The 25,963-nt window shown below is 46.5% G+C and overlaps 1 protein-coding gene and 1 pseudogene across 2 annotated transcripts in view; both read left to right on the top strand.

Moving 5' to 3' along the window:
• The window catches only part of LOC135917578 (visual pigment-like receptor peropsin), a 633,033-nt gene that overhangs the window by 145,731 nt on the left and 461,339 nt on the right, over positions 1 to 25,963 (top strand). The window contains exon 2 of one of the 2 annotated variants that reach the window (XM_065451131.1): positions 23,165 to 23,437. The exons of the other annotated variant lie outside the window; for it this stretch is intronic. Within the exon in view, the coding sequence (XP_065307203.1) occupies positions 23,416 to 23,437 (22 nt within the window). The 5' untranslated portion in view covers positions 23,165 to 23,415. The remainder of the gene's footprint in view (positions 1 to 23,164; positions 23,438 to 25,963) is intronic. 2 annotated transcript variants of the gene reach the window in all.
• On the top strand, positions 15,891 to 16,069 carry LOC135917579 (U2 spliceosomal RNA; annotated as a pseudogene).

Raw genomic sequence — 25,963 nt, 5'->3', positions numbered from 1 at the left:
TTGAGCGTGCCTGTGTATGGCTGCATGCGCGTGTGCGCTCTGTGTATGAGTGTGCATGTCCCTCTGTATTTGCTTTTCTGTGCGCGTGAGTGTGTGTATGCGTGTGGGAGCGTTCGCGGCGCCTGTGCATGCTTGCGTGTGTGTGCGCATGTACGCCCATGTTAGTGCACTTATGCGCGTGCTTGCGGTGCATGCGTGGGCGCGTTTGAACGTGTACGTGCGCCAACCTGTGTGCTTGTATTTCAGCATGCACGCGTGCGAACAAATGTGTGCGTGCTTGTGTGCGCATCGATGCCTGTACATGCCTATTGAGTGTGTGTGCGCGTACGAGGGAGTGGGAAAGCGAACGTGTCGGTGTTTGTGTGTGTGTGTGTGTGTGTGTGTGTGTGTGTGTGTGTGCAAAGGAGAGAGAATGTGAGTGCGTGAAAGAAAGAGAGTCTGTGGGTGCGTGTGTGTGTCCGAGCATGCGAGGGAGAAAGAGTGTTTTCGTGCGAGGGAGAGAGAGTAGGCGTGTGTGTGCGTATGAGGGTTTTTGTGTGTTCGTGGGTATGAGCGAACATTTTACTGCTTACACCTACTCTTGGAAACAAACGCAGTGTGGAGGTTATTGAAACCCATGTTTAAATAAATGAGACGAGAACGAATGACACTGCATTTTCAGCATTATCTCTTTCTGAAAGCGAAACCGACAAAAAATGGGAAGCGCTTGTGACGTCAGTATTGCCGCCCTTGATCGGCACGGCCCCGTAAGAAGCTGCTAAGCGGTTCACTTCGTTGCCTTGTTTCAGTCGGCGGCAGCGCAATGTTTTTAGGGCAATGATGCGCTAAATCTGCACCATCATTGAATCGTGTATTGTTTCTGTGACGAAGCAAGCTTTCGCAGCGCACCTTCGCTGCTACATTGATATTTGAACTTTAAACAGCTTGCCGTCGGAAAAAAACAATGGGAATAAAAACCGACAGTCGTCTGGTTGCAAGGAACATGCTCAGGGAGCCATGCGCTTGATGACAATATCTCAAAAGGCCGGAAGCACCGGAAGCGGTCAAGTCGACGTTAACCACGATCTTTCTTCCGCGTCAGTTAAGCTTTCAGAGAGCGTTTACTTGCAAAATATTTGTTCGTAGCTCTTACAGGAGCATGTTTAGTAAACATATTAAAATTATGGGGTTTTACGTTCCAAAACCACTTTCTGATTATGAGGCACGCCGTAGTGGAGGACTCCGGAAATTTCGACCACCTGGGGTTCTTTAACGTGCACCTAAATCTAAGTACACAGGAACTAAACATATATATTCGCTGAGCTGTACAATCTCGAAGACGGGCTCCAAACTCCTCATTTGCTTTAGCCAATCAAGATCAATTATTTAAAAGTTGATTGACATAGATTCATTAATTACCCACACAAATGCTCAGCTTCCTCCGTATGCGGAGGTTACCATCTGAACACTCGAATGATAACAATAACGTCAGGAAGATTTACATTGGTTTATTTCTTAAAATTTGGTGCCACTAAAAATACCGCCTATAAATTCATTGTGCAGTTGTCTTCTGATAAAGCAGGTGCGAATGCTTGGACAGGTTTTCTTGGCACAATTCTAGTAAATGAAGTTAGAACGCATCTGCCAAACCGCACACCTCCGTCTTTACAATGTACTCTCCAACGTTATACACAAAACACATCAGCGCCATGGTACATCACAAAAGTGTGCGGGAACATTGTCTGCGCTCTGTTGGAACCTCAGTGCTGACACCCGTTATTGCAGTCGCACCGCTGGCACGAGTTGTTGCAAATGGGTCGCAAGCCCCAAGGGTAGCGTTGGCCTGGCGGCCTGGGGCACCACTGGAAGCATCCGAAGGTCCTGGCAAAGCATGAGTCGACTGCTAACAGAACAACTTGTTTATTCTAGCATCGCAAAAGAGCGGCCGGTCAGGTCGACCGAAGTGGAGAGACGGGAGAGCACGAGCACGTTACTCAACAGAAGAAATCGGAGCGCCTCTCTTGGCGTCCGGGAGCAGCTGCTTTTATACTCTTGGTGTCGCGGGCAAGAAGGAAGGTCACGGGATGACACCACGTGACAGCGAGGCACGGACGGACTGAGAGACATGTAGAGACGAGTGTAGTGACGCATCAGACGGGCCGGCGCCGGTCAGACCTCCTCGCTTCACACTTGGGGAGCTCCTCTCCCCGGCTGCCGCGCTTTGACAAGCGTGGGCACACACACACACACGCACACACAAAGACACGTGGCACTGAACATGCCGGGACGCGCTCGGCGGGGATGCGTCGCGGCCGCTCCGAACGGGCCAAAATGTCCGCCGCTTTGAACGAAGCCCCGGGGTCCGTTGCATCCGCGCCGGCTACACCGCGCGTCGTAGGCGAAACGTAACAGACCGCCCCGCCGGGGGAAGGAGATCCCGACGGTCAGGGGACTGCATCCGCTGTCCGGAGGGATGTCGCTCGATGATGCTCATAACCGAAGTCGGTCGTCCCTCGACGTTTCTTGAGCGCAGCGCACCGAGAAGGCCTCGTTCTCACGTTCAGGTTCACACAGGACACTGCAAAGTGACTTCGGGAGAGTTGCCATTTTTCTCTAGTTCCCAGCAAGCGTTAGAACTACGCCGAAACTCAGCCGCTCAGTCAGCAAGCACGGCACAACCCTCACTAAGCCATGCCAGGCTCTTTCCCCTTTTATACTACCTAGTTCCTAGTTAGTGCCTAGTTCCTTACAGTAGTCTAGCAGCACTCAGAACGCATCCACAAATCGGAAAATTGCACTACAAAGCACATCATCACTTTGAAACACTACACAAAAGCAATATGTTAAAAATCCTGCCTCAGGAAGAAAAACATCAATAACAAACAATTTTGAGGCTGATTCCCACTTTAGGGGCTTCGACTTAAGCCATCGGCGTTACCGTTGAGACTTTTTGTAACGCACCTCAAAGGAATGTTGTTGCAAAGTGAGGCTCCAGCGCAGGAGGCGGCCATTTGTGGAACAGATGGTCTGCAGCCATTGGAGAGGGCAGTGATCCGTTTCGAAGCATGCGAAGCGGAGATCGCAGCGAGCGACCGTACACTAGCTCAGCTGGCGAAAACCCCGTAGCCGCATGCGGCGCGGTCCGTAATGCAAACATCACCCCAGGCAGACACAGCTCCCAGTCAGTTTGGTGTTCAAAACACAATGCTCTCAACACGCGCTTCATGACGGAGTGAAGCTTCTCCACGGAATTCGACTGGGGGTGGTGTGTAGCAGCTTTACCCCGCACCTTTCGAGAAAGGCTGTCGTCAAAGCGCTAGTAAACACTGTGCCCTGATCTGATTGTATTTCCGCAGGAAAACCAACTCGCGCAAATATGGACAGTAGTGCATTGACTATCTCAACTGAGCTGAGTTCTTTAAGCGGCACTGCTTCAGGGAACTTTGTCGCTGGGCAGATCACAGTCAAAATGTGTCTGTACGCCGTGGCTGTTACCGGCAGAGGTCCCACTGTATCAATAACGAGCCGTCTAAAAGGCTCCGTAATGATAGGTACCAACTTCAACGGCGCCCTCGATTTGTCCCCTGGTTTGCCCACCCGCTGACAGGTGTCACATGTCTTCACAAAGTGGTCTGCGTCCCGAAAACACCCTGGCCAATAGTACTCTTGCAAGAGACGGTCCTTAGTTTTCTTAACACCTAGGTGTCCGGACCACGAACCTCCATGCGAAAAGCGCAACAGATCCTGACGGTAGCATTGAGGCACGATCAGCTGATCGAACTCCACTCCCCTGCGGTCTAGATACTTCCGGTACAGGACCCCACCTCTTTCCACAAAGCGAGCATTTTTCTTGGCGATACCTTCCTTGACAATGCAGCGTATGTTTTCTAGGCTGCCATCCTTCTTTTGCTCGGCTATCAAAGCCGACCGGCTGACTTTTAGCAACCTATTAAGTCCGTCTGACGTAGGCGCGATGAGCAAATCTGCAGATAGCTCTTCTAACTTTCCCGCATCGGGAATTTCTTCTCCAGTATCTGGTGCCTTTAACGCTACAGGCTCAATTTTATTCAGTTCGGGCGTGCTCTGAATATCAGCTTGCTGCGCCTCTGACCCTTTCTCATCGTTCGACAATGTCGGTCCCGCAACTACCGCCTTTGCAGCGAGCTCCCGAACCTTCGATCTGGTTAAGGCCTGAACGCTAGCCTCACCAAACAAAAGCCCCTTCTCGCGCAGGAGGTGATCGGACCTGTTCGAAAATAAGTACGGGTACTGGGGGGGGGGGCAGCATAGATGATACTGCCGCCTCCATCTCAAGTGCTCCGAAAGGTCCTTCAATAAGCACTTTTGCTACGGGCAGACACACGCTGTGAGCTTCCACGGCTTGCTTGATCCATGCGCACTCGCCCGTGAACATATCGGGTTCTACGTAAGAGGGGTGAACTACATCCATTGTAGCTGCGGAATCGCGAAGCACTCGGCACTCTTTCCCGTTCACGAGGAGGTCTCGCATGTAAGGCTCGAGAAGCTTCATGTTCTCGTCAGTGCTGCATAATGACAAAAACACGACTTTTGTTTTTGTTTCTGGACACTGCGCCGAAAAGTGACCCGGCTTTTGGCACGTATGACACACGCGCGCTTGCCTCGCCTCGAACCGCTTTCTGCGTTCGGCTTCGGCTGCCGCCGTCTCCTTACGTTCGGTCGGACTGCTTTCACTCGCGTCCGCACTACGTGTGTGCCCCTTTGCTCTCATGGGCGTGAACTTCGGCCTCTCAAACTTGGAGCCAAATTCACCCTTTTGACCGTCCTTAGCTCCGCGAGCCCCACCCGTCACATACTCTTCGGCTAGCTCAGCGGCTCTAGCCACCGTACTAACGTCTGGCCTATCCAAGACCCAGTACCGCACGTTCTCAGGTAACCGACTATAAAACTGTCCTAGCCCAAAACACTGCAGAACTTTCTCGTGGTCACCAAACGCTTTCTCTTCTTTGAGCCACTCCTGCATGTTTGACATTAGCCTGTAGGCAAACTCTGTATATGACTCACTTTTGCCTTTCTCATTTTCTCGAAATTTCCGACGGAACGCGTCCGCTGACAGCCTGTACTTTTTTAGCAGACTCGATTTCACTTGGTCGAAATCCTCTCCCTCCTCTCTATTCAAGCGAGCGACTACGTCGGCCGCCTCGCCGGGTAACAAAGTGAGCAAGCGCTGTGGCCACGTTTCCCGAGAGAACCCCTGCTTCTCGCACGTTCGCTCAAAGTTAACCAGGAACAAACCAATGTCCTCTCCAAGCTTAAACGGCCGCATCAGGTCAGTCATTTTGAACAATACTCGTTCTCCTGCACCGTGTGCCTGACTTCCATTACGAGCGCGTTCCATCTCCACCTCGAGACGCTTCATTTCCAAAGCGTGTTGACGGTCACGCTCTTCTTTTTTCTCTTGTTGTTCTTTTCGTTCAAGCTCATCTTTCTCTTTTTGTTCTCTAAGTTCGCGCTCCTGTCTTTTTGTCGTCTCCCTCTCCTCAATGGTCTCAAGGCATTCCGACAGCTCGTCATCCTCAGCTTCTAACTCAAGAATAGCCCTCAGCAGTTCCGGTTTTCTGAGTTTGTCTGAGACATCCAGACCCAACTCTCTTGCAAGCTCCAGCAATTTCGGTTTGCGCAACGACTTCAAATCAATGGCTGCTCTGAATGCTGCTTTCTCTACTGCCTACTATTGTCTTGCCGCAAACTAACCCGGCAGCAATGACAACCACAATTACCAGCTCTGTTTCTGACACTAACAAAAGCCTGGCAAAACTCAGAAGAAGAAAATCCCGCACTCACCAAACCTCGCAGCCAAGAATTCAGCGCAGTCGTTCCGCTGCAGGCAACCAGTCATCACACAGGGCTCGTTGCACTGCTCCCGGATGGTCGTTGTGCTGCTCAGCATACAGTCAACCGCATATCTTCGCTGCTGGCCTCCGTTGTCGCGATCTCACCGCTGGCAACCAGCTGTTGGAATCCCACCGATGGCACCGGCTGTTGGAATCTCAGCGCTGCCACCAGCTGTTGGAACCTCAGTGCTGACACCCGTTATTGCAGTCGCACCGCTGGCACGAGTTGTTGCAAATGGGTCGCAAGCCCCAAGGGTAGCGTTGGCCTGGCGGCCTGGGGCACCACTGGAAGCATCCGAAGGTCCTGGCAAAGCATGAGTCGACTGCTAACAGAACAACTTGTTTATTCTAGCAACGCAAAAGAGCGGCCGGTCAGGTCGACCGAAGTGGAGAGACGGGAGAGCACGAGCACGTTACTCAACAGAAGAAATCGGAGCGCCTCTCTTGGCGTCCGGGAGCAGCTGCTTTTATACTCTTGGCGTCGCGGGCAAGAAGGAAGGTCACGGGATGACACCACGTGACAGCGAGGCACGGACGGACTGAGAGACATGTAGAGACGAGTGTAGTGACGCATCAGACGGGCCGGCGCCGGTCAGACCTCCTCGCTACACACTTGGGGAGCTCCTCTCCCCGGCTGCCGCGCTTTGACAAGCGTGGGCACACACACACACACGCACACACAAAGACACGTGGCACTGAACATGCCGGGACGCGCTCGGCGGGGATGCGTCGCGGCCGCTCCGAACGGGCCAAAATGTCCGCCGCTTTGAACGAAGCCCCGGGGTCCGTTGCATCCGCGCCGGCTACACCGCGCGTCGTAGGCGAAACGTAACAGCTCCCAATCAGATTTATGAGCGTTCGTGGCATCAGACTTGGTTTCCTGGCTTCATTAGGAATGAAAGGAGCACATACCTAGTGACCCAAGCAGGTAGGCTACTTCGACCACTGGGTCGGCGTAAGATTATAGATAGACAGACAGACAGACAGACAGACAGACAGACAGACAGACAGATAGATAGATAGATAGATAGATAGATAGATAGATAGATAGATAGATAGACAGATAGATGGATAGATAGATAGATAGATAGATCGATAGATAGATAGATCGATAGATAGATAGATAGATAGATAGATAGATAGATAGATAGATAGATAGATAGATAGATAGATAGATAGATAGGCAGACAGACTTGAAATGGCTGAAGTTTAGCCAAATAATATTATTTACCCTAACAGCTGTCTGGGAAAGCAGTGGATAATTTTTTGAGTAATTAATAACAGATTGCGCAGTTCGGACCCGATTAGATCTTGGTTGGGACGGGAAATATGGAAATTTTAGGATGACTGTTTTGGTGGCAAATATATCAATTATCTTGGGTGAACAATAAGACATTTTTCGGTTTTACAAGCGAAAACCGCAATATATTTATGAGGCACGTCGTAGTGTGGAGCTCCTGATTAATTTGACCACCTGGGGATTTTTTTTTACTTTCACACAATGCATGGTAGACCAGCTTCCTTGCATTTCGGCGCCACCGAAATGCCGCCACCTAGGCCGGCATTCCATCCCGCACCCGGGCTTAGCAGCGCAACGCCAAACTCATTGCGTTAGGGTGGCTAGAACGGGGAGGTGTGAAAACCGGCCTCTCCGAGCGTGTCGGGATGCGCGATCCCTTCAATGTAGAACTGTCATCGGGGGCGCTGGGCGACTGGAAAACAGTGAATTCGGGTTTGATTTATTCTACATGAGTAATTGACGAATGACGCAACAGAAGGTCCCCGGACTGATCTATAATGATGACATTGTGCCACGAGCGGACAATGCAAGGGATTAACAGACACTTGCGAATATTTGTGGCAACGCAGCGACATATGTAGGCCTTGAGTTTAGCGCAGAGAAATGTAGAATTATGATTCTTCGTGAAAAGACGAATAGTTACACGGTGTCAAATCAACAGCAAGTTAAACCCATAGTCAAACAATTTATATACTTGTGCGTATATACAGGGGCTCCCGCGTAACTTCACCCAAACATTCAAAATATGCAAATGCCACGCAGCTAGACAGAACCAAGCTAATGCTGTTTGCCATCACTTGGAGACACTTATATCATTTTTCAATTCCGTCTAACTAGATAAGTAGTCCTAATTAATTATCAACAAGCAACATGAAAAACTCCCGATATACCTTTCTCTTGCTGAAAACGTGCTACATAAAAGTGTATGCGAGCGTGAAAGAAGCCCGCAATTACACGCAAAATTGCCGCGCGACTGGACGCTCGAGGCACTTTGAGCATATTCGTGGGCTTCTTTCACTTCCGGAAAAAAAACACTTTTATGTAGCATGCATCGAGCAACAGAAAACTCTATCGTGAGTTTTTCATGTTGCTCTATGATTTTCTCATTTGACACGTTTAATCTAATTATAATATTTCAGAAGTTCGTTAATTAATTGAGAGTAATTATCGAATTAGGCGGAATGAAAAAATAACCTGAATATCTCTACAAGTGACAGCACGCAACATTACCTTGATTTTGCCCAGCTACGTGACATTTGCATATTTTTATTGTTTGGCTCAAGTTACGTGGTACACCCTGTATAAACGAAGACTTACTCAAGCACACCAATAAAAGCTGAAAATAAAGGGGAAGCTCAATGTAGCAATTATCAAACAGAGCACTTTGGTGCCAAACATTTATGAGGTGGTGCGGGGAGTCTGGCAACGGGTAATGGTGCCAGCACTAACGTTCGCAAGTGCCATTCTGTGCTTAAAATCAGATATCTTATCGTGGTTGGAAGTTATTAGCAAAGATCGGTAGGACAGTTGGCATTGGGGGCCCATGGTAAAACCACAAATGAGGCAGTGCAGGGTGACATGGGTTGGGACTCTTTTGAATTGAAAGAGCTGAGCAAAATTAGCTTTGAAGAAAAACACAAGAACCTTGACTAAAATAAATGGGTGGCTAAAGTGCGCAAGTGTCTGTACCTGAAAAGCGCGGAGACAGAACGGAGAAAGAGATCAAGAAAGTTGGCAACCGAGCACAGGATAACTGAAAGTGTAGATAGACAACCAGGAGTCATCGGGAAGGAAGTGAAAGAAACAGAGACATAGACTTGGATGCAAAGAATGGAAACCAAAAAGACTATGGAGAACTACAAGGGTTGGAAGAAATAATAAGAAAGAATAATCTGTCCAATAACGCAAAGGGCAGTGCCGTTCTATTGGAGGCTCATGCTGGTTGCTTAAGGACACACTTATACCATAGGAAATATTCGCAAGAAAAAGGGGCGTGTGTATGCTGCAGCCAAAATCCCAAGACCACTCATCACATCCTTATGGAATGCACAGGGATTCACCCAGTGATACTACACGTAACGTACAGTTTCCAGAAGCGCGTGCATTTAAAGTCGACGGAAACATCGACCAGTCAGCCGTCGAGATAACCAAGAGACGTTTGAGTATTGGTGAAAAAAAAAAAGCAGGGAAGAGATTGATACGAACAGATCCGTTACAGGCCTAGGTAGCGATACGAGATATAGAAGGTGTGAGAAATAAAGTTTAAAGAGTTGTATGCAAAAAAGCTAAAATGAAAATTATGCAGATCCCACGGACTATGGGAATCGATGTAAGCGAAGCTTTCCGTGCTGTATGCTTTGGTTGACGATAGCTAGCGGTGATGTTGACGGCTAAAGCTTAATTTATTCAACGTTTAGGCTAACACGAGAGTAGTGATTTGATGTCAAACGTTACCTTGCGTGGACCGCTGCTGTTTGTCTGCGTAGTACACGGAACACACAAGAAAAGGTGTTTGCTTGAGGCGTTGTTTTGTGCCATATTTTATAACCTCTGAGAGGGTTGAGAGTTGTCATTTCCTCACATACAAGATCACATACAGGCATCATACAAGATGTGGACGTGCTCGGCAAGGTGCGCTGCAGTGACCACAGGATGGTAAGAACTCGAATTAGCCTAGACCTGAGAAGGGAACGGAAGAAACTGGTACATAAGGAGCCGATCAATGAGTTAGCGGTAAGAGGGAAAATAGAGGAATTCCAGATCAAGCTACAGAACAGGTACTCGGCTTTAACTCAGGAAGGGGACCTTAGTGTTGAAGCAATGAACGACAATCTTGTGGGCATCATTAAGGAGTGTGCAATGGCAGTCGGTGGCAACTCCGTTAGGCAGGATACCAGTAAACTATCGCAGGAGACGAAAGATCTGATCAAGAAACGCCAATGTATGAAAGCCTCTAACCCTACAGCTAGAATAGAAGTGGCAGAACTTTCGAAGTTAATCAACGAGCGTAAGACAGCTGACATAAGGAAGTATAATATGGATAGAAGTGAACATGCTCTCAGGAACGGAGGAAGCCTAAAAACAGTGAAGAAGAAACTAGGAATTGGCAAGAATCAGATGTATGCGTTAAGAGACAAAGCCGGCAATATCATTACTACTATGGATGAGATAGTTCAAGTGGCCGAGGAGTTCTATAGAGATTTATACAGTACCAGTGGCACCAACGACGATAATGGAAGAGAAAATAGTTTAGAAGAATTCGAAATGCCAAAGTTAACGCCGGAAGAAGTAAAGAAAGCCTTAGGAGATATGCAAAGGGGGAAGGCAGCTTGGGAGGATCAGGTGACAGCAGATTTGTTGAAGGATGGTGGGCACATTGTTCTAGAGAAACTGGCCACCCTGTATACGCAATGCCTCATGACCTCGAGCGTACCGGAATCTTGGAAGAACGCTAACATAATCCTAATCCATAAGAAAGGGGACGCCAAAGACTTGAAAAATTATAGACCGATCAGCTTACTGTCCGTTGCCTACAAACTATTTACTAAGGTAATCGCAAATAGAATCAGGAACACCTTAGACTTCTGACAAGCAAAGGACCAGGCAGGATTCCGTAAAGGCTACTCAACAATAGATCATATTCACACTATCAATCAGGTGATAGAGAAATGTGCGGAATATAACCAACCCTTATATGTAGCTTTCATTGATTACGAAAAAGCGTTTGATTCTGTCGAAACCTCAGCAGTCATGGAGGCATTACGGAGCCGTATGTAAAAATACTGAAAGATATCTATAGCGGCTCCACAGCCACCGTAGTCCTCCATAAAGAAAGCAACAAAATCTCAATAAAGAAAGGCGTCAGACAGGGAGATATGATTTCTCCAATACTATTCACATCGTGTTTACAGGAGGTATTCAGAGACCTGGATTGGGAAGAATTGGGGATAAAAGTTAATGGAGAATACCTTAGTAACTTGCGATTCGCTGATGATATTGCCTTGCTTAGTAACTCAGGGGACCAATTGCAATGCATGCTCACTGAACTGGAGAGGCAAAGCAGAAGAGTGGGTCTAAAAATTAATCTGCAGAAAACTAAAGTAATGTTTAACAGTCTCGGAAGAGAACAGCAATTTACAGTAGGCAGCGAGGCGCTGGAAGTAGTAAGGGAATGCATCTACTTAGGGCAGGTAGTGACGGCAGATCCGGATCATGAGACGGAAATAATCAGAAGAATAAGAATGGGCTGGGGTGCGTTTGGCAGGCATTCTCAGATCATGAACAGCAGGTTACCATTATCCCTCAAGAGGAAAGTGTATAATAGCTGTGTCTTACCAGTACTCATCTACGGGGCAGAATCCTGGAGGCTTACGAAAAGGGTTCTACTCAAATTGAGGACGACGCAACGAGCTATGGAAAGAAGAATGATAGGTGTAACGTTAAGGGACAAGAAAAGAGCAGATTGGGTGAGGGAACAAACGCGAGTTAATGACATCTTAGTTGAAATCAAGAAAAAGCAATGGGCATGGGCAGGATATGTAATGAGGAGGGAGGATAAGCGATGGTCATTAAGGGTTACGGACTGGATCCCAAGGGAAGGGAAGCGTAGCAGGGGGCGGCAGAAAGTTAGGTGGACGGATGAAATTAAGAAGTTTGCAGGGGCGGCATGGCCACAATTAGTACATGACCGGGGTTGTTGGAGAAGTACGGGAGAGGCCTTTGCCCTGCAGTGTTCGTAACCAGGCTGCTGATGATGATGATGATTTCCTCACATGGTACATCGCATTATGGCAGAAGTATGAAACTTGATTTGGATTATGGGGCTGCACGGTTCAAAACCACACTCGGATTATGAGGTAAGCCGTAGTGGCGGACTCCGGATTAATTTTTCCCCGTGATGTTCTTTAACCTGTCCTAAAATCTAAGTGCACGTGTGTTTTCCATTTCGCCCCGTCGAAATGCGGCTGCCGCGATTGGGATCAAATCCACGATCTCTAGCAATGCCATAGCCGCCTAGCTAACGCGGCGGCCGCAGAAGTGCTGATTTGACGGTCGACCGCATCCGTAGTATCTCCTGGGCCCTGCGGTGCGCTTTCATTATTGCGGCTCTGCTTCTGCACGCCCTGCGTAAGTTGCCCACTTGAGATATTTTCATGGCGTTTATTTTTCATAAATAGCAGCAACGTACTGTACCGTATCTTGAACTTAAGCGTTTCCTGTTTCCACGCAACCGCTGTCGTATAGTAGTGGGGTTTACCTGCCTTTCAACGTCACCTCCCCCCTCTCTTGTATTGGAACTGCCTCTTCTCCCTCTCTTTCTCCTCCTTTCTACAGCTGTCAAGCGACTAATTACAGCTGTCAAGCGAATATATTGGAAATGACAAGATAGCTCCATGGAGCAATGTGCACATTCGACATCGTGGGGTACAAAACTAGTTTCTCCCATCGCCTTTTCTCTCTTGCGCTGTAATCTATATGCACACTCTGAACAACCCCCGACGCCGTGTGCGTGACTGCAGCCAACAGCAGCAGCAGCAGTGGAAAAGTCGAAGAAAGAGGCAAAGAAAGCTTCGCTTTAAAAACATGTATTGCATACCTGAATCAATCAAGCAGGCTATCTGACTATTTGCCACTGCCCCGTTTCAAAGGAGAAGCCAATAAATCAGCACCATTGTCATGAAGCGCCAAATTCAAACCGTAAAGCAGTTTAGTACCGCTGGCATTGGAACGGTATATGACAGAGCGAATGAAATTCAGGCTGTTCGGACGTGTAGGTTTTTAAGAGCAATGATGGAACATGGATGGTTCGGTCCATTATCTGCGAGGCATGCGCAGACTCAACTCCGATGTCTTTATTCAAGCACATGTTAAACGCAGAAACGCTTTTCTGAGATAACCACATGGCCAATGTAATGATTTTTTTTGCATTTGAGAAAGGCAAACGCTAGTGAACGTTGGAAGCGGAATTTTCGTTTAAGACATGGCTTTCTGAAAAAAATTTGTCAGAAATTGGTTAGCTTGAAAAAAATACACGTACGAAGTTTACAAATTTGTAGTTTCGCTGCATGAGCAGATACCGTAATTTTGTTCACTGCACCCATTAGAGCATCTAAAGCTGACAGATATTATTTATCAATTTAAATTTTAAGTGAAATTCTTCAATTGTTTGCAAGGACTTTGCAAAAGCAGTACTCAAATATATGTGTTATATCTGAGCGCCATGTATAATGCATCAACTTTCTCCGCTTTAAATGTGCTAATAAATGCAATTGACGCATTCGTGATATTCTTTGTTAATGCTGAGTTACATATCTATAAATTTGAGAGTTGCGTATTCCTTCAGATCTTCAATATTTTTTATTGAAACTTTGTCGGCCTACGTCAAACATTCGCTACCAACAGTCACTAGATTTTAACTTTCTTTTCGATGGAACAAAGTTCATCCAATGTGGTACAGTGGTCGCTGAGAAAAAGGGTTTGTAATTTCCCACGTATTTAGATAGGAGCCCCCGAGCTAAAGCCTCCTCTTAAGTAAATCTATTTGCTCAGTACATTTCGGTTTGGTCGACTATAATTAGTTGCTCTTTCTTATTCTATCAACGCTGACATTGACAGCTCCAGTCAGTCATAGAGAAAGCTTATTTAAAAGGATGGTATCAAGGTTTTCAGCTAAAGTTGATCCGCTTTTTCTTGTTTTAATATCAGTCATCCTGGAGAGGGTTAGTTCAGTTGGATTGTTACAACTGCAGTAAGTATAATACCGCGGGCTGGGCTATTGCAGACATATGCATGAACTTTTCTGTTCCGTTAGTGTCGTTATCTTTCCGATTTTTGCCCAGAATGATGCGGTTGAATCCGGCTTTCACGTCGCTGGCAAAATTACGAAGGCAGTGTTTACCACTCCTGTTCTATTCTTGCTAGATCAGGCAACAAGTGAGCATTATGCTTCAGAAATACAGACTTCTTTCTGGTCTCCATATTAACAGCAATTAACAGTCACTGGACTTCGCAAAGAACTGCCCAGAGAACAGCGAACGTTTTTGAAGCTTGGAGGCAGCTGTGTCTCAAGCGAATTAGTAATGAACTCAGAAGTTGTGCACTTCAGCTTGCTTATAGCTTATCAGCAAGCTTTTACTCAAGAGCTCCTATCTACAAATACATGAGAACAGAGAAACCGTTGTTCTCGCCACCAACTGCACTGAATTTGATGAAGTTGATTCCATTTAAAAGTTGTTAAAACATTCAGTGTGTACAGGTATAATTGTTAGGGACATAAGCTATTTTACATCTCTTAAAAAATTCACAATAGCAAAAAGTAAAGCATCGTGCGTACAATTCTGTAACTCAGTATCAGGATTGTATAAACTGCGGGTATTGAAATATCCAAAGGAGGCAAAGTATTTGTTTTATATAGGGTATCCCAGCTAAGGTTAGCCAAGCAGTTCAAAGAAGAAAAAAAGAAGATTAATACATTAAAGTGCAAACTGGTATTTTAGGACCTTCGGTGTTCGGTTGTCAGAGCTCTATCGAACAGCGTGGGAATCGTATCTGGCACCATGTTTTTTTTTTAAATCTTCTCTTTTGTTGTTGCACAACTTACGTAACGTTAGCTGGGACAAACTGTTTAGTGTGTCCCGGCTTCTAAGGCCACAAATCAAGATTCTACTTGCTACAGTAATAGAACTTGGCTTTTTCTCTTGAATGCAACCGAAGTCATTCGAGTCAATCCAGCGCGATTTTTCAAGTAGATAATTTATTCGTTTCATATGTATTTGAATAGAGATAGTTTACTGCGAGTTATAAAGCTTCATTTTAACGCGTGTAGCTGTGCAGCACTTGCAATCCTTGCCCTTACGTAAACATCTTCTGATAGCCGCAAACCCTGTATTTTTATAGGATAAGTATCATTCAGTCAAAGTTGCACAAAGCTGCACATAAGGATCACCTTCCCCCATTATCCTGCAAATTCTTGAACTGAACAACTAGGAACAGGTACTGTTCTTAGTTTCAATGGGTACGACTTGCTCGATTTTCGGCGTTTTATCATTTTCACCAGCGATTATTTCTGAGGTCATTAAAAAATGCAAAACTGGGCAAAATACCCTAGATTTTATCAAAAAATATTCACGGCCATTCAACTCTGCAAATAATGTGTATGACCAGTGAAGATGTGTATATGAGCCCCTTAATGGCGAACTGTCCGATGCCGTACGTCAAACGCCGTATGCGCATAAATGGAAGGCGAGGCCCAACTAGTCGCTCTTCCACGATATTGAGCCTCGGAAGACGATGAGGCAACGGGGTTATACATAGCCATGTATTGTAGCGAAACGCGGCACGATACCTTTTGCTAACGTATACCGGCACGTAGAACAGACACGCACTTCACCGCCCTCCGAGAGCATACACTGCTTCACTGTAGCCAAGACGATCGGGCGTTGGTCGACGTCACGCAGTGCAGTAACAGTTGTGAGGTCACTCGAAAACCACAAGTGGTCACACACAACACAGGCCACACAAAATTGGTCCCATACAAACTTCTTCTGGAACCTGGCCGTTGCTCCGGTGAAACGTTCCATGTTTGCGGGATTGGGGCCACATGTACGGTTCGCATTTCTTTCCGCCTTGCGCTCCTCGCGAGCAGCACGCTTAGGCACCGCCCCCATGGAATAGCGGAAGGAAAGGATATACGCAAGCGCTTGGAACGCCGACAGAGAGAGGGCGGTGTGAACGTAGACATGGCCGACGCGGGTCAAATTGTAGTATCTGTTCTTGTCAGCTTAACATCTGACACGGGTTGTATTTGGAGCTAAGATATTAAACTTATTTTTGCAAGTTGGAGGAGTGCTTAAAGCCTGCTTCGCCTCCGCCGTGGGTCGGCCCGGTATCGCCTATCTTTGGCACCGGCCCACGTATGGGGAGAAATCCTCGCTCTACACGGCTCGATAGACGCACGCAATATTTTCCAGAACCTATAGCCATATACAGCTTCGCTGTAAAAATTGTCGGATGGCCCTGAAAGCCACCCAATCGAACCACGAAAGTGTTGAATAAACCGTTGTGTTGGATAATTAGCGTATGGTTGCCAACATTGTCTTGGAGGTTATCGGCGACAACTGCAAAGATTAAAAGCGATCCAATATGGCTGGTGGCTTCATGCGTGCTTCTTCCCGCGTGTCTAGTGTTGGAAGTCACGTAATTTCCGTGAAGCAAGAGGCATCCCGAAGCATTCGCTGTCCGCAGCCGGCGCTAGTCATCACGCGATCGTGGTAACAGCGAGTGCTCGTAGTGATCGAGTGAGAGCCGTTCATATATGCCTGCGCGCGCGTGACACCAGGATTGTGATTTTATTGATGCGAAAGCATCGAATGGCCCATTGAGCGAAACAACCGACCTCTGTAGCAGCGAAACGACACCTAAATTCCCCTTGACTGCGACGGTACTTCACGTGCGACCCTCGACGAAGCAAAGCGGGCGAACGGGAACGCCTGCTGCAGTGTTGGCGAGCCAGGTGTAGCTTGAGGGGAAAGGGCATCACCGCGAAGCCACGTCACCGTCGCACTCGGAAGTTTGTGTTATCCACGCGTTTCTTGTCCGTGCAAGCTCTCGCCTGCGTTCTAATTTGGCCTGGATAATCACTATAAAGAAATCCGTGTGCGAAAAAAAAAGCACAATATATTCGAAAGGAAAAATGTTGGTGACAGTGACTGTAGAACCTGCGACCCCATGCTGAGAGACCGAGTGTCTTACACACTGGGCTAAACCAGTGCATCCTAGATAACAGGGCTGGGCACTCTGCTTTATGAAATCGTGCTATTTGGAGCGAAATTTCCATTGGTAAGTCCGGTGTGACGAAAGTGGTGACGTCAAAATCACCGCGGATTACTCGGGAGCGTCGCCATTAGATTCTATGGAAGGTATCATGGCGTCACGGATGGAAGTGTAGCGGTCTTGTGCTATCTCGTAGGCAGCGGCGAAGCATCTCAACGCGCTTGCTCTCCCGCGAGGCGTTTATAAATCAAAGGACCACTCAGCGGCGTTCAATTCGAATGAATGCTTTCGCATTCACGACTCATAAGGAATGCTTAGGTGTCCTCGTATATATTTTTTTAATAAGCAATGTTTACTGCAATTTATACAGCCGACAGAACTGCGAAACTTACTTGTATAATTGTCCAACACCTTGTTATCGCTGTCAGTGCTTCGCCTTTCGGGCCAAAAAGCTAATTTTTTTTCTCCAATTCGAAGCCATATACTGTCATTGCAACCAAGCATAGAACAGCAACAACGACATGCTAGAGAAATACAGATACGAGAATCATAAGCAGGGAAAGCAAAAAATAACCCCGATTGCATTTATTTAGTGGCAAGATATATGTCCCCGGTAACGTGCCTGTTTTAAGCACAAGATTCGCTATTATATTTTTCTCAGTCTTCAGAGAATCGATTCATCCCGTTTTTTTTTTCAGATATGCGAATTTTTTTAGTATCACGAGCATCAGGTGACACGCTTGTTTCTTGCGCAACATTTCCGGTTCACTTCCTGGGACGACAGGGGAGAAAATCCAAAATTAATCAGAAAAAGAAAATAGAAAACAAATAGTACAGTAAAAAAATGTATGGGTTTATTTATATATATAATATCAGAGCATAAGTTTAATTACAGGTTGAGTCACTACAGTGCTTGTAATAATAGAATTAGAAATGACTGAGATGACCGGGGACGACATTGAAAATAAAAAAGAAAAAAAAATAGAAAAATAATTATAGTACAGAATTCATGGGTTTCGTTATAGACAAGATATGAGAGCAAAAGTTTAGTTACAAGTTGAGTTACTGAAGTGTCTGAAATAATTAGAATTAGTTTGAAATCACTGAGACGACCGGAACCGCGATTAAAAATAAATCCGTAAAAATTTGAAAAATAGTCCACTGCAATATTCATGGGTTGGATTATAGCTATAGTAGAGCATAAGTTTCATTAAGAGTTGAATTACTCAAATGTCTAGAATAATTAGAATTAAATTGAAATCACTGCTTAGCGCACACAAATGCAAAGATTCGTAGACTTTAGAGACCCGTCCCGCGAGCACGACTTTGGCGAAATTCCTGGAAACTCGGAAGTAGACAGCGGAAGTAGTCACTTAACTAATGTTTTCACGCACAAGAAGGTGGCATGAGATTTAACGGTCTAACTAATGGAAAACAGCTACCTCTGAGTCAGTTTCATGCGTTGCGTTCACTTAAAGTTAACCCAAAGAGAACCAACACCGACGTGCGAGTGCCACTAAGAGACACCTATGTCAAAGACCAGAGTCGCCTACCATATTTTCTTTTTTTTTGTGACACTGTGTTTTCCGCATTTGAAGAGAGTCAGCTCAGTTATTCTACAGCAAGCCAAGGCTTAAAATTCTAATTTATTTTTGTCCTTACTGATCTTTTTGTTACGTCTGTTTTGTTCTTCCTGCAACATTTCCGTCCAGTTTGAGTTGACGTAGCTGAGCGCTATGCTCCTTCCTGAGACAGTGAGCTTTTTTTTTCGCATCTAGCAATAACAATAATACATAATTTTTGCTAGGTTATGTTTTATTTTGTTTTTATTTTTCTTTGTGCATACGACTGCGAAAGCCCTCTATAGGATAAAGTTGAAGTGTGCTGTCAGAAAGGCAGCTAACGAGTTGCTCGGATGTGAGAGCGCCAAGGTGAGAGTCGACGTAGATGTTGGTTTTCATTTTAGCGGCCGACTCGCAGTCTGCGCGTTCGTAAAGCATTGCCTGCATCTTGTGCCCAATCCAAACGGCAAAACAATGGCATAACGCTAGCACGTAGCACGTGCTAATTCAAAATGTAAGCGTGTTTGGTGTAAGTGGCACAGTGCGCCGTGTCTGCTGAATGCGTGTCAAAGTTTCTCTGAATCAATGGTAAAGGGGAACTGCCTATATTCGCATGCGTGTTCTTAATCGTGCAAGCAGCTTCGCTGCAAAAAAAAAGGGGGGGGGGGGCGGGGGAGAAAAGAAAAAGAAAAGCCTAGCGAGACGCTCTCCAGCCTTCTGTTTCCCAACGCTAAAATAAGTTCCCCTCTATCACAAGCATTTGCATGGCACGCGCGCGCTCGTGCTGCAACGCGCTTCCATAGCGTCTTTCAGTATTTTTTCTCCTGCACTTGGCCGTGCCCTTCCACACCATCCCGGCTCGTTCATGTTTGGCTGCGCTGCATATTGCGTTCACACGAAAACGCGGAGTTTCCACAGAGTCGCATTTTGCTTCTGGCGCGAACATTATATTTAAGCGAGTGCGTGCTTGCTAGGTGGTCCGAGCAACAGAGTGGCTTTTAAAGGGCACGCTGGAACGCCACGTTTTGTTTAATTCTTGCAGTCGTCGCTTTTCAACAAAAAATTCGCGTAAGGAAGATTTGTGGCTCCTCGCCAGCCCACCACTCGGGGGTTTGGGGACTGTTCTTCATTTTCTTTTCTTTTTTATTGCTCCGTCGCGTCCTATAGATGCCCTGCTCGGCGTATATCATTCCGGTGGAATATGCAAGCGTCGTATTTTCAGTGAGCAGGTCTTCCTAACAACGCGTCGTGAAATTGTGCGGCACGAAAATACCTTACATGCAAGATCGTGTAATGTACTTGCATATGCGGACCTCACTGCGTGCAGCGACACCAGTTGGAACGTTGAGCATTATCAGGGGCCTGAAACGTCTGCCTTGTGTTTGCGTCTGTCTGATGCACGCGTGAGAGCGGCAGAAGCAGGCCTTTTCGATTGCTGGCGCCAACATCCGACCACTGTCTGATGACTATTAGCGGCGAGAATGTGGAGTGGCGCCCTCCCGCTAGTGACGTCACGGCCAGGACGCTGCTCGCTCCGGCTACGATTGGTCGGCTTCCCATTACTTAGCTTGCGGTGGCTGGTCGAAAATCGCGGCGGCATGCAACGGAAGCTCAAGAATGACGCTAAAACGGACCCTCAGCAAAGAAGAGTTCGCAGAATGAGGGGGTAAACGTGCCGAAAGTGCTCGAAAACGTTACACGGCAACGCAAGAAGTTTTATTATACGCAAATACGCCCATGCTCTCCGGCAGGTGCGAGTAGCCAGCGTCTGAGCGATCGGCGGCAGCTATGTTTTATTCCTTTCGGAACGGGGCAGCCTGCGGCTATTCCGAAGAAAATTCAGTTTTGTTCGGCCTATTAATGCATCTTTATCGCGTACACGTCACTTTGACGCGGTGAGTTCTTGCGGTTTTGTGACGTCGCGTGACAGGCAGGTGAAGTGGGTGCGGCCCGAAAACTTTTTACCAATAGCCGAGGGCTAATGGGGAAAAGGGGTCGAATCAGAAATAACTGTTTTGCTTTTTTCTATCAAATCACGCATAATCAGTGTGTACACATAATATCAGGTGGGGAGGTATCGCGGTTTTCGTGACGTCGCGTGACAGGCAGTTGAAGGGGGGGTGGTCGAAAAATGTTTTTGACCAATCGTGGAGGGCTGATAGCGGAATTCGAATAGAAAAGTTTGGAATAGTTTTACGTTATAGCGCCCCAGCTTTGCTTCAAGTTACCGCCACTTAAATTTAACCGGTGAAGAACGGCCTAATTTTGAAAACCAGATAAAAACGCAAGTCGTACTGGCCGAATCTAAAATGCAGTGGTAGTCAAGTCCTCGTGCTGTTACTGGTGAGGGTTTCTGTGAAGAAATAGAAAAATTCGATATTATACCGTAAACTAGTCGTCGTGAGCAAACATGTTTTAGCGGGTTAAAATCAAGATGAATGTTGTAGAAGTCATATATAGCCAGCGTTTAATTGTGACACGCATATTGCACTATGGTGCGAATGGAATCTTAACTAGATTCTTACGTGCTGTGCTTTTGCGTCTATGCTTTTATTATTCCCGTGAGCTACCACTGGAAAGTGTAGATCCGTGCATGAAAAACCAGTAATGGGCTGGTCAGAGCTCCCTCAGGTTTTGCCTACGAGAAATGTATTGTCGTCCAGGAAATAAGCTCCTTGATTACATTTTCGCGAACGAAGACATAGTAAAACATATATTTGAGAGGCCCGTCATAAGCATACAAGCATTCGGAATGAGAGCGAACAAACAGAAACACTGCAGAAGGCGTCCGGACACCGCCCGAACTGCAGCAGACGACAGGCGCGAGTCCGTGCCCTGACGTCACGCGAGCGGCGCTCGCAGCGCCCCTCTAGGTCGTTCTCGGGGCTAATAGGTTGCTTTTCATTTTAACGGGAGACTCACAGGGCTCGACAACCAGTTTTAGATATCCCGCCGCGTGGTTCACTTGTATATGCGCCTTTTCTTTTCATCATCGTAACCACCATCATCATCTTTATCATCACTATTCTTTTCCTTTCCTGTCCTCTATCCCGGTGCCGAGCAGCATGCCAAAGCAAGGTACAGCTAAAACCAACCTCTACGCCATTTTAAAATCAATTACCTCACTTTCGTATTCTTGCAAAATGCCCGCAGGCTCTTTTCGTGTGAACGGGTAATCTGGGAACTCAGTGCCAGTTTTATGTCTTGTGAATTCAGAAATCATGATGTTCAATGAGTGAATTTTCCATTGAATTATAACTGCACCAAAAGTTGTCAGACGAATACTGCCAATATTGCCGTTTATTTTAACTCCTCCTTACTCTTCGACTTCTAAAAACTACTATGTTGCGTTTTTCCTGATTTATGCAGAATAAGCCTCACGTTTGGTCCGACACTGAAACTGCACAAAAATTTTCAATTTTTCGGGGTCGTAGGTTGAACGGCCCTTCACCAGGGCCGCTATAACATAAAGCTATTCCAAACTTTTGTATTCCAATCCTGCAATCAGCCCTCCGCGATTGGTCAAAAGTTTTCATGTACCACACACACTTCACCTGTCTGTCACGCGACGTCACGACAACCGCGATAGCTCCCAAGCTGATATGTGTACACACTGATTATGCATGATTGAACCAAACAAAAGAAAATGTTACTTCTGATTTGACGCCTTTTCGCCGTTAGCCCTAGGCTATTGGTCAATAGTTTTCCGGCTGCACCCACTTCACCGGTCTGTCACTCCACGTCACAAAACCGTGATAACTCATTTAGTCAATGTGACGTGTACGCGATAAAGATGTATTATTATGCCGAACAAAACTGTATCTTTTGTGAATAGCCGGAGACTGCCCCGCTACCAAAAGAATAGAAGATTGCGGCCGCCAATCGCTCAGGCATTGGCCACTCGCAGCAGAAGGGGAGTATGAGTTTATTTGCGTACAACAAAACTTTTTTGGGGGGGCCGTTTAACGTAATCGGGCCCTTTCGGCACGTATACGACATTGCTCTGCCAACTGTTATTTACTGAGGATCCTTTTGAGCTGCATTATTAAATTTCCGCTGCATGCCGCCGTGATTTTCGACCAGCCACCACAAGCTAAGTAAGGGAAAATGGACCAATCGCAGACGCCGGCTCCACCACCTTCATACGGTTATCGATTTTCAGTGCACTGGCTCGGCCCCATATAATCCTTCTCCACTTAGGCGTGCTCCTCGCCTCAAATCAGCCAATTAGATAAGACAAGCCGCTCAGTTTAGGCAATGTTATTCGTTTAGGCAATGTTATTCGTTTAACAAAAGTGAAGTCTTCTAAACGAGGAGAGCGTTTGATTGGTCTGTTTAGACAACCCTGCGGGTTGCCCATAAGGCGCAACAGGCAAAGCGACCTGTTTGGACAGCAGTTGTAGATCAGCTTCTTCAGTGATTTTCGTCGTTTACATTACCTGCATCATAGCTAACTCGCAGTATAATGGTCATAGAATGGAATTCTTCAACGAAATTAACCTTAAACGAGGAAAAATTAAAGCGAAGCTTCAGCATATCAAGCTACGTATCTGGCACTGTTACTTCAAGAGGAGAAACAATTGGGCTCCCTGCCCTGATTTGATGGGTGCCATAACGCATACGTGGCAGTCAGCGGCAATCTGTTGCAGTGCTGTGAATGTTACTCTGTTTGTTGGCAGCATTCATCGGATGACCACCCGTGCGTCTTGAAGTGAGGGACGGAGCGACAACCGTATTCAGGTTATCTCCGTCACCAAAATTGCACTATCATCAGGCCGTTGCTGTTCACCGCTTCATACCAGGGGAACCACGCGAGCAAAGGACAAGAAAGTTCCCACCGGGAGGCGCTACTGGAGCCGGCAGCAGCTACAAAAGGCTACGCGAGCCACTTCAACCCTGCAGTCAGCGGCAATCTGTTGCAGTGCTCTGAATGTTACTCTGTTTGTTGGCAGGTGAGCTGCATATATATATATACATATATATATCGTTTTTTTTTTCCGCCGCTGACTGCAAAGCGTTTTTTTGTACAGTGTTTGATCCGGTACTATGACTGATAGCAGTGCAGAGTGTGGTCTATGCAATGCGATTTTTGAAGATGAGTGTAGCGTTACTTGTGCGGAATGCAGTTTGTCTTATCATTTTGGGCAGCACTGTTCCGGTATTGCTGAGTCGACATACACGTCAATGGGGTCTGCGAAACGTGAGAAATGGCGTTGTCGTACATGTCGCGGAGACTCTAGAGCCACTGTCGCTTCTGGGAAGCTGTCGCAGGACAGCTCTTCGGGCATATTGGCAAGGTTATCTTCCCTCGAAGACAAGCTGACAGCTATCCTTGGTCTAAAAGACGTAATTGACAGTCTTGCACTGATACCAATACACGTTGATAAGCTGACGCTCACTTGTCAGTCCCTGCAGACCACAACTGTTGAGTTAAAAACATCAGTCACGTTCATGTCGTCACAATACGACAAGCTTCTTGAACAGTGCAATAGCAACTCGCAAGCAACGATGAGACTTGATCAGAAAGTGGTTTGCCTTGAGGAAACTCTATCTGAGCAGGCAAAACAGATCAGTCACTTACAATCGCAACTAAATGACAGTGAACAGTATACTCGCAGAGCTAACCTGGAAATAAGCGGATTACCGGTCACGGCAAATGAGGACTTGTCGGCAGTCTTGTCGGACCTGGCTGGGAAGCTTAATTTGCATGACCATACGGCGGAACAGGTATGTGCTGTTCACCGCTTATCAGGAGGCCAGGGAAAAATACCGGTGATATTGGCTAGATTCACGTCACCAGACTTGCGTGATAAATGGCTGCAGGCAAGGGCTCGACTCAGGGCGTTGGCCGAAAACAAACAGATTCCTGACATTTTTTTCAGTGAGAACCTGACTCGTGCGAACAGTGAACTTTTTTGGAGGGCTAGGGTTCAAGGCAAAGCAAAGGGATTTAAATTTGTCTGGGTGCGAAATGGGAAAATATTTGCGAGGAAGGCCGAGGGTGCTACTGCTCTAAAAATCTCGTCTGTAAGCGACATTGATAAGATGGCCTAAGATTTGTAGTTCCTCGCAAAAGAGTATGTCGTTTCCAGATTTCGACTCCTTTGTTAAGACCTTTCAGCCAGCGTTGGGTTGTTCTTGTACCATTCTTCACATTAATATTCGGAGCATCAGGAAACACTGGGATCAATTCGCGGTTACGGCCTGTGCTCTCAGTGACTTTGTTGACGTGTTTGTATTAACGGAAATTAACATTACCGGCACTCTAACCGATGTATTTAGACTTCCCGGTTACCATGCCTATTTCATTACACGCAACAACAGCAGGGGTGGTGGCATTGCGGTATACTTCAAGGAATCATTGATGATCTCCGAGGTTACCGTTTCCTTCGGCACAGCGGAGGTCATGGCCTTTGAAGTATCCTGTCGTGGTATTTCATTTTATCTTCTTGCTATGTACCGACCTCCTAGTCAAAATGTGTCGGGATTTATTGAAGAATTACAAACTATACTGAAAACCAACTTTGTTGCTAAAAACGTGTGCATGATAGGGGACATCAATATCGATTTGATGAAGGGTGATCGCCATGGCACTGAAAGTTACTTAACAGTACTCGCAGAATTTGGCATTGAACCACATATCGCCGATCCTACTAGAGAAGAATTTCTTAATAATCGCATTACAACTACTTGCATTGACCACGCTAACGTCCGTGCGTCGGACATTTCTTCAGTGACCGGAGCTGTAATCAGACAGAAACTGGCAGATCACTATTACATTGCGTGTCGCCTTATGAAAACTGACTCTATGCAGCACGCTAACTCTACCAGGTGTGTTGTGACCATTCTAGACCAAAAAAAGTTCGATAATCATGTCACTGAATATGATTGGGATTCATTTACTCATCATAACACTAACGACACTGCGTACGATAGCTTGGTCAGGATATTAGGCGAAATAAAGAAAGTGTGCAAAAAAACTTTGGTTGTGAAGAAACGTAAAATTGACTGCCAGTGGCTGACTTCGGAAATCCTGGCTGCTATCAAAGAAAAAGACACTTTCTGGTCTCGATGCCGCAGGGCGCCAAAAAATGACAAACTTCGAGCAGAATATCGTTGCATTAGAAATAAGGTAACTGCGCTTATCCGCTTATCAAAGAGGAAGTTCTTTGCACAGCAGTTTCACAACACTCGTCGCGATGTAAGGAACACCTGGTCTCTGATAAACCAGTTACGTGGTAACATACGCTTGTCCGTCCAAGAAACAGTGGAGCATAATTTCGGTGTAGTGTCGCCTATTTTGGCTAATGAGTTCAATAACGTATTTTCGGCTGAGCAACGGGTCGCAGTCCAAACTTTGAGCTCGACAAAGATTAAAAACAGTGTATCGCCATCAGCCTTCCTTCCTCTTATGACAGAATCTGATCTTTTCAGCATTTTGTCTAGTCTGAAACGTAATAAATCCGCCGGACTTGACA

This window comes from Dermacentor albipictus, chromosome 5, assembly GCF_038994185.2.
Source record: "Dermacentor albipictus isolate Rhodes 1998 colony chromosome 5, USDA_Dalb.pri_finalv2, whole genome shotgun sequence".
In the NCBI taxonomy this organism is placed as follows: Eukaryota; Metazoa; Arthropoda; class Arachnida; order Ixodida; family Ixodidae; genus Dermacentor; species Dermacentor albipictus.
This window is presented reverse-complemented; position numbering and strand designations above follow the sequence as displayed.